The following is a 13,863-nucleotide window of genomic DNA, read 5'->3' as shown; positions in this document are numbered from 1 at the left end:
TAATGGACTTTGAATTAAAAAATATGTGTATCTGAAGTTACTCAGTGGCAATGTGACTTTTTTAGGCTTTATCAAGTGTATAATCCCTCCATGATTTATATAATCTGTCACTATGTATGAGATTTCATCCTAGAGCAATCCTCTAAAAATGGCAAATCCATATTTGATTTACACAAACATGAGATAGATGAGATGAAGTAACCCTGTTAGCAATCTATTGATGTTCTCTTGTTGGCCATGTAAAGCCCATTCATGCAGCTTGCCTGCCTCAACCCCTCCACCTCGTCCTCCTTTCTTTGCTTGCTTTGTTCCTGCTAATACAGTGCTGTGGATATGCACAAACATGTGTTCTATGAAAGCAAGGTCTGTACAGAACAAGCACTGATCTGACCTTTAAGCAAATGTGTGCTACAGCTACACCTCCCCATTCGGAGCTAGCCTATAACAGGAGCTGTGGAACATTCAGATATAAATATATGATGTAGAACAAACATGCCTCTCTTACATGTGGAATGAGGAATCATATTGGCCCTATTCATGACATTTCTATCTTCAATGTTCCACGTTTGCCTACTGAATGTGGCCCAGGATTGTGTGACAGACCTAAATCATATGTTTCTCTTGGATGTCTATTAGGATGGCTGCTTGTTTTGTTTTAGGCATTTACATAACATGCTCTTATCGGCTTTGCAAAATGGGACTACTTAGGGCTTAACACAATGAGCCCATTCCAAACCCATTGGCCTTACTGCAGCATTGTTATTAGGGCATCTGTATCCTCCACATCAATGTCAAGTTTCATTTCTAGTGTATTATGGGATGTTATTACTCGTGGTATTTGATTTAGATGCCATTGACCAGCATGACTATATCAAGTCAGACAAGTTACAACAAAATAGAGTTGCACAGGTTGGGAAATTGTAATATTGTGTATGGAGGAGTTCCCAACAAAGGATCAGAGTCTGTTTCATCACAGACATCTGAAACCCTGTGTATATCCTTCATCAGATGTAGGATTGCATATTCTGTTCAGTGACTTTCAAACCTCATGACCTGGGTCATCTGATCAAACCATCTAACACAGAAGACACCCCAGAGGCAGAGTGGTCTACAGCAATACCCTTATCTCTGGCAGACCATTCCTTGAAATCATTAGGGATTGATGAGTTACAGGTACCACCAATCCATCACCTGCTTAATGGTTAATTAATGGCAGAGTGAGTAATGACGTGCTATATGATGGCCCAATCAATGATCAGAATTAAAAAGAGCATTGACGACTGGGGTTTGGGATCGATAACACCCCAGGTGATAGGAATGGTACATTTAATTATATTAAAACATTAGAAAATATCCCTTTCACAAGCCATTCTCTATGGGAGGAGAAGCAGATACAGATGTTGATAGAGATAGTGATAAAACATGTTGTTTCTGATGCATGAGATTTTGAAGATAAGAAATACAATTTTCAGTTTCGTCAACTTAAAAAACTAGAATGTATTTCTTCAATCAATGGGATTATCACACCAAAGGCATTTACAAGGCCTGTGCCTGTTTTGCAGTGACGTGTGTTCAAGGATGCCAAGGAAAGCCCCAAATATCCCCAAATATTTGACAAATAAAAAATAAAGATGATAAAATAATGTATATATTTTATATGTTTTTATTAGGATCCTTATTAGTGACTGCTAGTCTTACTGGGGTCCGACACATAACGAAAAATACATTGCAGACAAAAGACTGTTTGGATAATTTTCCTTCAATTCACAAGTGCCTGAATCATATATTGTGCCACTGGCCTGAGACGATATGTTCAATATGTAGCCTAGATGTAGCCTACCTAGCTAGCTAACTTAGATGGTTCATTGTTTCCCATGCGAGGAAGTTACGCTTGCAAGCATTTAAGCTAGGTAGCCTATGACAACAAAAACTAAAAGTGTACTGTATGACAGAGCCATAGACCGTTTTGCCAACCTGAAAGTGAGGAGGATGGCATTGGTGTTCAACTAGTCTACAAGTAGTCTACACACACACACACACACACACACACACACACACACACACACACACACACACACACACACACACACACACACACACACACACACACACACACACACACACACACACACACACACACACACACACACACACACACACACACACACACACACACACACACACACACACACACACACACAGGTAAATCAGTACCATGGACAGCCACATAATATTTAGGAACATTGATTGGACTAAATAGTTTTCAGTATCTTTAAGTTTGTTTTCACTGTATTAAATTAAGCATATAAAGCCTTGTTGATTTGATGATTTTTAAGTTGAAATGGTGCTGGAATAGCTGCGGCAGTGTTCTTTGTGCTGACTTGCAGTAACTTCGTTGTTCTAAATCAGTAGTTGTTTAGTAAACTGTCGAAAACATTAAGTTGCTCGACCATGAGATATTTGCTTTGTGGACTTCACTGGACAGATGTTGCTCTCCGGGTTTTGTAATGAAACACAAAACCGCCACTGTGTGACTGTTGTCTTTTTCTTGTCTTGGCCTTATTGTATATCATGGTGGCGTATGAACGTATGGGTTAAAGAGCAAACAATGCAATTATCACAACATAGGCTTGGCTTGGCTTCACAGCAGTGATTTTACCCATGTACCGCTACTGCTATCTTGTGAACCATTTAATAAGCAAAGTGATCAGCAGGTGCTTTAAAAATACCCCTTCTCTCCCTTTCCCTGTTTCAAATTTATGTGCTAAATGAATTCAGCCAACTTAATCAATGTGCTCTATTTCATTTATATCCCCACACGAGGGACCTCTGTAATGAGACCTACTTGTGCATGTGCTACATTAGACTGGACACCAAAGTTATCAATCTGGTTCACATTGATGGGAAGGTATGTGTGTCATACGGTCCCGATTCTTGTCTTCATACGCAAACATTGTAGATTGGTGGTTTCCTAGAGGCCTCTAAGTAAAGACAAAGTCTCTTTTCATGTAAAAAAAAAAGCAGATGCTTGAAAACAAACCTATGTTGAAATGACAAAACAAGGTAATCAGCTGAAAAGCATTGCTTTCTGAGTCTGTTTTTTAGTGTATATTTGTTACAGAGAATGGAAATGTCTTTAAATACGGTATACATGATCAATGTGTTATATTACTGCTATACTAAACAAAAATATAAACACTAAATGTAAAGTGTTGGTCCCATGTTTCATGAGCTGAAATAAAAGATCCCAGGAATTTCTCTCAAATTCTGTGCACAAATTTGTTTATATCCCTGTTAGTGAGCGTTTCTCCTTTTCCAAGATAATCCATCATCCTGACAGGTGTGGCATATCAAGAAGTTGATTATACATCATGATCACTACAGAGGTGCACCTTGTGCTGGGGACCATAAAAGGACACTCTAAAATGTGCAGTTTTGTCACAAAACACAATGCCACAGATATTTAAACTTTTAAGGGAGTGTGCAATTGACATGCTGATTGCAGGACTGTCCAACAGAGCTGTTGCCAGATAATTGAATGTTCATAGACTAGAGCACATATAAAATTGTACCAATAATGTTTTTTATGATGAGAAATCAATGAGCCTGTGTATTTTACTTCAGGTTACAGCACTGTTTTTAATGGCAAGTCATTTATTATACTATTTGCAACAGAACAGGTCTCTGTGTTCAGGGTTTATTGAACGTTTATTGTCCCTTTCTATGGTATATGAATTCTTATTCCATTTGTACTGTACATCTGTCTCAACCTTGCAAGAACCATTATAGTCCTACCTGCTGTGCATAACACTATTGTTCAGCTGGATCTTGCTGGAAAGGTGAAATAGTGTTACACTCTAAGAGAATATAAGTAAGACATAATGATCCTTCTCTAAAATGTTAACAGGGTTAAAACATTTTCAAAGCCACGGGACACACTTCCAGAATGTCTTTGGTGTGGTCTCCCATAGCAACAACATCCTTTTCGTAATTCTTGTGGCGGAATGTCCTTTTTCAGACATAGCTTTAGAGAAGTTGTTAGGACAGCATGCTGCTCATTGCTTTTATATAATACACTCGGGTTGATATGGTTTCAGACAGCATGAACAGGTAGTATATAAAATGTGTCTAAGATTCAGCATTTGAATGCTGAACATGATTGTATTCCCATTCTTAATGAGTGGAATTCGGTTACCTGCAGACAGGATGCGTATCAATGCACAATTATTTGAAACCAGTCTTTGAGTAACCCCAATATGCCTATGTTTAATTTCCCAGTGAACAGCATGAAAATAGCAATGTTCTGGGTCACATCTGAGCAATATTAAAAACCTAATCCCTGACACCCCCTACTGGAGTTGCTATGAAAGACTGGGCCATGTACAGATATCACAGTTATTTTACACGCAGCAAATGATCAAATCTCAATAGTATGATTATTGCACAGAAGACTATGGACCAATTCTCTGTATCTTTGGGCAAGGTGTTTATAGTGTTCAGGACTGTACTGCATGGCTGTGAGACAATGGCACAGTACAAAGTTAACATGAAGGCATAGACTAGGATGACCTGAAACTGATATTGCACTCTGTCTGCTCCATCAGGCTGTAAAAATGGGACATTTTCCTGTCCTTAATAATAGATTGACGATGTCAAAGACTTTTTATCAAGCCTGTTGGAGCACTCCATAAAAAAGTGTCTCTTGCTTAGAATGAGAAATGTTAGGTAGGCGAGGCTACTACTGTGAACATCTGATTATATGTGCTGTATTTACTGAGAATTGGAAATAGAAAAAAACATCTACCTTTGTCTCTATAACTTGAATTTGTACCTTTGAAACAACAGATCTTCAACATAATATCCACTATAAGCAAGAAAACAATAGGCTGGGCTGCACCTTCTACTGGAGAGTTGATCTGTCTATAGCTATCCCCTTGGTCTCCCGTCCAGGGTTTTAACCAAGCCCAGCACTGCTTAGCTTTCATATTTATAACTGACTATTATCAATGTGCAATCCTGAGATTGATTGTTGAGAGATCTCCATTTAATAGATTTACCGTTGCTATCGAAGTCATTCCAAAGGTTAGATTTAACAGAGCAAATGAAATGTAACCATACTTTTTCAATCATATATCATCAATATTGCTATTTAGGCCTATATAGCATCTGGGAAGTCATCAATAGCTATTGTTTAAATTCCAGGATTCAACTAAAAATAGACAACAGACAACAGACTTTCAGCACGCTTATAGGGAAAGACATTCAACAAGCACAGCACTTACACAAATTACTGATGATTAGCTGAGAGAAATTTATGATAAAAATATAGTGGGAGCTGTTTTGTTCGACTTCAGTGTGGGTTTTGACATTATCGTTCATAGTCTGCTGCTGGGAAAACGTATGTGTTAGGCTTTACACCCCCTGCTATATTGTGGATAAAGAGAGGTTGTTCTTTATAGAAGCCTCTCCAACATAATCCAGGTCTTAACTAATTTCAATCTTTACTAATGACACGCCACTAACTTTGAGAAAGCCAGTGTGTCTATGTATGCAGATGACTCAACACTAAATCTTGTAATAAATAATATGAAAATTGAGCAAGTTGAGATGACTAAACTGCTTGGAGTAACCCTGGAACTATCATAGTCAAAACATGTTGATACAACAGTAGCTAAGATGGGGAGAAGTTTGTTCATGATGAAGCGCTGCTCTGCCTTTTTACAACACTATCAACAAGGCAGGTCCTACAGGCCTTAGTTTTGTCACACCATCAGTCGTGGGTGGTCAGGTGCCACAAAGAGTCACCGTGGAAAATTACAATTGGCTCAGAACAGGGCAGCATGGCTGGCCCTTAAATGTACACGGAGAGCTAACATTAATAATGTGCATGTAAATCTCTCATGGCTCAAAGTGGAGGAGAGGTTGACTTCATCGCTACATGTTTTTGTAAGAAGTGTTGACATGCTGAATGTACCGAGGTGTCTTTTTAAACTACTAGCACACAGCTCAGACACCCATGCATACCCCACAAGACATGCGTAACCAACTGACCATCACCAACAACACCACGTATAGTCTCAAGCTTGACGGTTGACAGCCCGCAGAACTTGTATCTAGCGTTGGATGTAATCCATATCCTGGCCATCTGATTGTTGAACTTTACGGAATCCCATTTTCACTAGAGTAGCTATTTCCCGATCAATATGTGCATTGCAAATCAAGCTGGGTGGGCGGGGTTTGCTCCATTTCAACCATTCCATTGGTTCTCCTAAGGAGAGCTCTGCGGCCATGCAAATCGAAATCTCCCAGGCTTTTCCCAGAAAACACGGTGCCACCACATATTAATAGGTAAAAGGGAGCATAAATTGATGACATAATTGTAATCCAAACCAAACCCTCAGGTAAGTCAGTTACCAAAATCTGTTTTGGACGAGGCTGACTGTATAAACAAAATGATCCTATTTACACGTTTGTAGTACATTTTTACACTATAATGAATGTTTCTGACTCATGTCAATGCCACATTGGCTGTTTAAAACCAGAGAGATTGGTTCTAAGGGGCAGTTGACCTTTAAGAAACAAACACATTCCTTAACAATGAGGTACTTCATTAATAGCTTGAACTGCCCTAGATGCACCAGAGTGTCAAGGTGCAGAGAACTCCGCAGATCATTCCATTTACGGGGCGCCAAAAAACTGAATGCAGATTTACTTAATTCTCTAGAGATCAACGGGACCTCTAGAGTTAGCCAGTAAAGTGTTACCTCTGTTTACCAAACATGTCTATTCCCTGTGTGAATTGTAGATGCTGAGGGTAGAAGGCTAAAGGGGATCCAAAGGAGCACTGAGACGGGACTGGCTGTAGAGATGCCCAGCCGCACTGTACGCCAGGCCAGCCACGAGTCCATTGAAGACAGCATGAACAGCTACGGCTCAGAGGGCAAGTGAGTACAGAAACACAACTAGCACCATTAGCACTTGGGGCGCCCACTGATTCACAGTGGTTCTGTGTGGATCAGTTAGTGTGCGTGTGGCGCTAACAAAGCCAAGCTTGTGGGTCCACTCCAGCGCAAATCACATAAACATACTAAAAGTGTATGCATTTACTGTACTGTACGTCCCTCTAGATAAAACCATCTGCTAAGTGAGGTGAAGTATAGTATAGTGAAGTATATTGTTACTAGTGGCACCCGCCCCTACGGGCGGTAAATCATTGGTAATTAATCATTTGATTCAATGCAATTCCCCCCTCCTCAAAAATCTGTTTATCTGTTCAGCTTTTTGGTGTCTGGATATGCCGCTGATAAGCTCAACTCCGGATCATTGAAAAAACTCCCATAAATCCTGTGGAATCATGGCACTGTCTTTCTCTTGGAAATGCAATGTGTCAAACTTCCCTCTCCCCAGTGTGGGCTGACTAATCTACTAGCTCACGTTTGATGTCTATATTTTGAACCTTGCTTTATTAGTAAGGATTAGAGGGTAAAACAGAGCAGCTATAGGCCATGAAATGCAGTTGTTGATTTGGGAGTGGACACATTATACCTCCAACACCTGCGATAGTTTGATCATTGAGGTTTTTACCAAAAGTATTATGATGCATCCATTATGATGCATTTAAATTACAGCGCATAATGGAATAGAAGCAGATATGACTTTGGGAAATCATTCTACAGTTTCAAAATTGGCCGAGAAAGGCCTAGCCTGGGTACCAATTTGTTTCCGCTATCATTTCACCCTTTGCCACTCGTTGTCATGCCAAACAGACTGGCCTTTCTGCAATCTTCCAATATAAACATATCATTAATGAACGAGGAGAATAGCATTGTCTTCCGACAGGTGGCGTCACTCCTCATGAGCGTCACCACTCATCCCTCAACCGACCTGTCTTGTAGGTTGCGGAACTCACATTACAATTTTAATATTCCCAAGCATCCAACATTCAAAAATGAAAAACATAGTTCCTAATTAAATTGTAGGCAAATTTGGAAACTGTAGGCGAATTTGGAAACACTTTTTTGGTCACTAAATGATTCCATATGTGTTATTTCATAGTTTGGTATCTACACAATTAGAAAATAGTAAAAATAAAGGAAAACCCTTGAATGAATAGGTGTATCCAAACTAATATATATATATATATATATTTTTTTATATATATATATAATGTATACACCACACACACACACAGAACATTACCCTTTTTACTATTTACTCCTTATTGTTTTTTTGAGAAATGTCTTAATATTGTGCATTTTTATTATAAATGTGTATTGCTTTTATTATAAATGTGTATTGCACCATTATGAGCTGACAGTTATTTGTTATTTCATTACTTCTTTTTTTGGAAGGGGGTTTGGGATAATTTTTTTCTTCGCTTTCCTTGTACACTTATTTTTTTGAAATGTTTATTTAATTAAAGATGCTGTATTTTATCATCTGACTTTTGAACACTTGTTCTTCGTTTTTGACCAAAAAAAAGCATGTTTAAATGTTTAAATAGTAAACACGTGACTTTTCCTTGAATTGATGACAGAATTAGTGTATGGTGGTGGTGGGGGGCATTAAAGGGAGAGGTGGGGGGCTGTGACCATAAAGGGAGATGGGGGCCGTAACAATGGTCAGGTGTGAATGTGGTGATATCTACAGTACATGGCATGTCTCAGCCTAGACACATTGGCGGTCAGGATCTCTAGTCTCCACCGAACGTTGTTAATACCCCATACTTCCCCACCAACAGTCGGTGGAGAAACAAGCTTTGAGTGTTCAGAGATAAAACACCAAAGTTGGCATAGAAGTATCTAGTCTTCAGAGGTGAAAGACTAGTTAGGAGACTGAAACTAGGGTATTTGGTGCAGTGATTGTCATGGAATTATTTATGTTATGTTTAACAACCAATCAGGGATCGTGCACAAAATCCAGCTGCATATTGAACGTTGAGATTGCAGAAAGGCCAGACTATTTGGCAATGACACGGGGTAAGAGGAGTGAAATGTCAGCACAAAACAGATTCTGGATTTCAGGCCTACATTGTGACATCATGGTTGCTTCGATTTACAAACATCCCAAAAACAATTTGAAAATAAATAAAAATACAAACAAGCAGAACATAAAGTGTCATGTCACTGGATGATTTTCTTCTTTCATGCCTAAAATTAAGAAAACATAAAACATTTTTGTGGCTTATGGCATTATAATATAAATATTCCTGAAGAATTGTTATGAACCGACTGTGTGATTTCAATACAAGTTATTTGCACTTACAAGTACTAATCCAGAGTCAGAATGCAAACGGCCTCTGCTAAGCCTTTGTGTATCCAATGTTGCTGTTCTTTTTCAAAAGCATAGGGAATGTAATGTGGATAGGTGCAGTGTGATTTTGATGTATACCACACAAAACATGTGGATTGGCTGGCTCAGACTAGCACCGATGGTAGCTGGTGTAACAGCGTCCTAGTCCTGTGGTGTTATTAAAAGAACAATGCTTACACACATTACATCAAAGAAGTGAAAAAAGGGTGGCAGTATCGGTGCCCTTTTTTGCTTTCATTTTATTACGAGTAAGAGGAAAATACAGTATTTCTTTCCTCTATGGAAGTTTCCCTTGTTGACAGCCGCCTACCAGGCACTACTAAACGTGAGCCAGCTCTGTACTCTGCAAAGTGAGCCATCATCAAAGGACCAGGGATGACCACTGCATGCACACTGTAGTGTTATGTAACATCTGTGGCCACTCCGACAGGGGAAACAGCATCAGGGAGGGAAATCAACCTCATTGAAGCTGGATTACAGGGAATTGAACAGTCGGGATTACTTTTTTGGCACAGAGGATGGTTCACCATATTTTATTGGATCTCATGAACAGAATACATAACATCTTTACATAAACAAGCCGTCGAAAGATTTGGGGCCGACCGGCGGGGGAAAAATGGGCTATTACCTTGATTTGGTTTTCTCCCTGAAAGTTCATGCTTGAAAGGCAAAGAAATGGGTGCAATTTCTTAGTGCATTATACAATCCAAACAAGACTATCCTCCTCTGCTCCGGTTCAGATGAGGACTCAATTGAGATGGTTTGGGATGAGTTGGACCCGCAGACTGAAGGAAAAGCAGCTAACAAGTGCTCAGCATAAGAGGGAACTCTTTCAAAACTGTTGGAAAAGCATTCCAGGTGAAGCTGGTTGAGAGAATGCCAAGAGTGTGCAAAGCTGTCAATGCAAAACTTTGAAGAATCAAAAATATATTTGTTTAACACTTTTTTTGGTTAATACATGATTCCATATGTGTTATTTCATAGTTTGATGCCTTCACTATTATTCTACAGTGTAGAAAATAGTAAAAACAAAGTAAAACCCTTGAATGAGTAGGTGTGTCCAAACGTTTGACTGGTACTGTATGGGAAATTGACTCTTGTAGCATCATGTTCCCTAAGTGTCACTATTCCCGAAAAGTTTTGAATTTCTGGTTACTTGTTTATAGCAGGTATTTTCTCATCTCTTTCTATATCTCAGGGAGACAAACGCCCCCTTTAAACACCTTAGAGTAACAAATATAGCTAATACATGATTCTCTATAGAACTTTCAGATCTCATTATGATGAGAAATCAGGCCTGAGCAAAGACAAAAAAAGAGACTTGTTAGCTGATTGGCAGCTTTTCAGACAATTGAGAAATAAATGTACTTCCTCAATTTAGAAAGCTGAATCCAGCTACTTTCTAAGTTCTATTTCTGACTGTTAGTGATCCGTCCAAAAAAATTTAAACAGTAAATGCAATGAAGCGTGGGAATTCCCCTCCTTCCCTGCCTAAGCAAATTCTGTCAGACTCTGGCATCATTACTGGGAAAAATTAAATAAGTGATGCTTTTAATCATGATTTTATCTCAGTACAATTTTAATTTGAAAGAAATGTTGGTTTAGCTGACCCTGGTCAGTCAGTAGATGGCTCCTCCCTCTCCCAGCCCCCGGTTGGCTTGATGGAGGATCAGGCAACTTCTGGTGAATCTTTGTTTTCATTTCAACAACTTTCTACTTGTCATGTGCTATATGCCTTGCTGAAGATTGATGTAAAAACAATCCACTGAGGCAGATTTACGTGATCCCTTCTTGCTGCAGCTTTCTGCTGCTCTGATTGCAGAATCTTTAACACATATTTGTACCCTTACGATTACTTCTGGTATCATCCCCACGGTCTGGAAGGCAGCACATATACCCCTTCACATAGGTGGTGACCCTTGTGACCAAAATAATTACCAGCCCTTTTCCCTAGCAAACATTTTAGAATCTTTGGTAAATACTCAACTTAGATCCTTTTTAACCATAAGATGTATTCTAAATGTACACCACCATATCTGCTTCTGCTAAATTACGTTTTTAATTGTTTGGATAGGAAGAAACATTGTGTGGCCCTTTTTATTGACCTGTCTAAGGCTTTCAACACTGTCAACACTCAATAACTTATTCAGAGACTTCCAATAATTGGCCTGAACCAGGCTGCATGTTTCTGGTTTGAAAATTATTCATAGGACAGAACACTGTGTATTTACTGATGGTGTTAAATCGTGTTTTGTGGACATAACAGAAGGTGTCCCACAAGGTTAAAGTCTTGGTTGGTTCTTTTCAGGATTTATATGAACAATATTGGTTCATCTGTAAAAGCGTTCAACCTTCACCTGTATGCAGACGATACTTTTGTGTATGCTATTGCCCCCACGGCTGACCAGGCTCTTTCGAATCTTTCAGTCTGTCTTTATTGCCCTGCAGAGGGCCTTTGTTGAACTGAAGTTAGTGTTTAATGCAAGTTAAACGAAGTATAAATATCTGGGCATCCCGATTGACAATAGGCTTTCATTCAAAACACATGTTGATGAGTTGTTAAAAAGTTAAGTATAAAAATTGGCTTCTTTTACAGGAATAGACTCTACCTTACGGTAAATAGCAGAAAACAAATAATTCAGTCGATATTCATTCCGATTTTAGACTATGGCAATATAATTTATATAAATGCAGCTGCCACTGTATTGAAGCCACTGGACACTGTATATAATAGTGCATAATGCTTCATTACGGGCTGTAGGTTCAGCACACATCAATGTACTCTGTATGAGAAAGTAGGCTGGCCCTATTCGAAGTCTCGCAGATCTATGCATTGAGCTCTTTTTGTCTATAAAGCCCTCTTGTGTAAACTACCACCCTACCTGACTTCTCTGGTAACCTATAGAGATACAAGCTATCAGACAAGATCTCAGGAACGGTAAACTCTAGAGGTTCCTTCGATCTCGACAGAGTTGGGTAAATCTGTCTTTATCTATTTTGCACGTTGCTTGTGGAATGGTTTAAATGTCATGAATTGGTGCCTCTGATGCAGTCAGACAGCTATGTGAGGACCTTTTTAAGGAATAATGCGTTTGTTTTTTATATTTCTATGATTAGATCTTAAGATTTTTTTATTTTGTATTGTGTTGTGTTTTTTTGCTTGCTTAGATCTTGTATGTAACTAAGCCTATGTTTTGTAACCTTCCCCAGGTCGTTGTTGCAAATGAGAATGTATTCTCAGTCAACTCACCCAATCTAATTTCAAAAGCTATTTTATATACCATAGGTTGCGTGAGATTGGCTCTCGTTTTCTCAAAAATATGTACATAATCCCAAAACATACCCATGCCTGACGTACAACATTAAGATACACATCGCAGGATTTGACCATAGTATTTGTTTCAGTGTCGCTGAAATATGTTGACTTAGATTTTGTCACAACAAACAAACATGGAAGTCTAAAATGTGATTGAGTATGTGGACACCCCTTCAAATGAGTGGATTCGTTAATTTCAGCCACACCTGTTGATGACAGGTGTATAAAATCGAGCACACAGCCAGTCAATCTCCATAGACAAACATTGGCAGTAGAATGGCCTTACTTAAGAGCTCATTGACTTTAAACGTGGCACCGTCATAGGATACCACCTTTCCAAAAAGTCATTTCTGCCCTGCTAGAGCTGCCCCGGGCAACTGTAAGTGCTGTTATTGTGAAGTGGAAACATCTAGGAGAAACAATGTCTCAGCTGTGAAGTGGTAGGCCACACAAGCTCACAGAACAAATTAATAGTGCGACTGTAAAGTTTGGTGGAGGACAAATACTGGTTTGGGGCTGTTTTTCATGGTTCAGGCTCCTTAGTTCCAGTGAAGAGAAATCTTAAAGCTACAGCATCAATGACATTCTAGACGATTCTATGCTTCCAACTTTGTGGCAACAGTTTGGGGAAGGACCTTTCCTGTTTCAGCATGACAATGCCCCTGTGCACAAAGCAAGGTCCATACAGAAATGGTTTGTCGAGACCGGTGTGGAAGAACTTGACTGGTGTGCACAGAGCCCTGACCTCAACTCCATCGAACACCTTTGGAATGAATTGGAATGCAGACTGCGAGCCAGGCCTAATCGCCCAACATCAGTGCCTAACCTCACTAATGCTCTTGCGGCTGAATGGAAGCAAGTCCCCGCAGCAATGTTCCAACATCTAGTGGAAAGCCTTCCCAGAAGAGTGGAGGCTGTTATAGCAGTAAAGGGGGATCAACTCCATTTTAATGCCCATGATTTTGCAATGAGATGTTTGACGAGCAGGTTTCCACATAATTTTGGTCATGTAGTGTACCTCTGCATATTTCAGCTGGCAAAGTAATGAAGCATGATGATTGAGCATGTGTATTTTAATAAGGTAATGGGCACAGGATCATTATTAATGCATGAAAATAGACCTGTTAGTCAAATTATAATATATTTTGTGTTCATACATTGCCTATTAGAATATACGGTACATTAGGGGTAATCATTTTCATTTATCAAGAGTAAAACTTTAATTTCAGTGGAAC

General features: G+C 39.2%; 1 protein-coding gene across 2 annotated transcripts in view; it reads left to right on the top strand.

The window, feature by feature from the left end:
* The window catches only part of rims4 (regulating synaptic membrane exocytosis 4), a 50,602-nt gene that overhangs the window by 10,542 nt on the left and 26,197 nt on the right, over positions 1–13,863 (top strand). For both annotated transcript variants that reach the window (XM_071334632.1, XM_071334631.1), the window contains exon 2: positions 6,806–6,944. In XM_071334632.1, the coding sequence (XP_071190733.1) occupies positions 6,806–6,944 (139 nt within the window). The remainder of the gene's footprint in view (positions 1–6,805; positions 6,945–13,863) is intronic.

This window comes from Salvelinus alpinus, chromosome 12 (genome assembly GCF_045679555.1).
Source record: "Salvelinus alpinus chromosome 12, SLU_Salpinus.1, whole genome shotgun sequence".
In the NCBI taxonomy this organism is placed as follows: Eukaryota; Metazoa; Chordata; class Actinopteri; order Salmoniformes; family Salmonidae; genus Salvelinus; species Salvelinus alpinus.
This window is presented reverse-complemented; position numbering and strand designations above follow the sequence as displayed.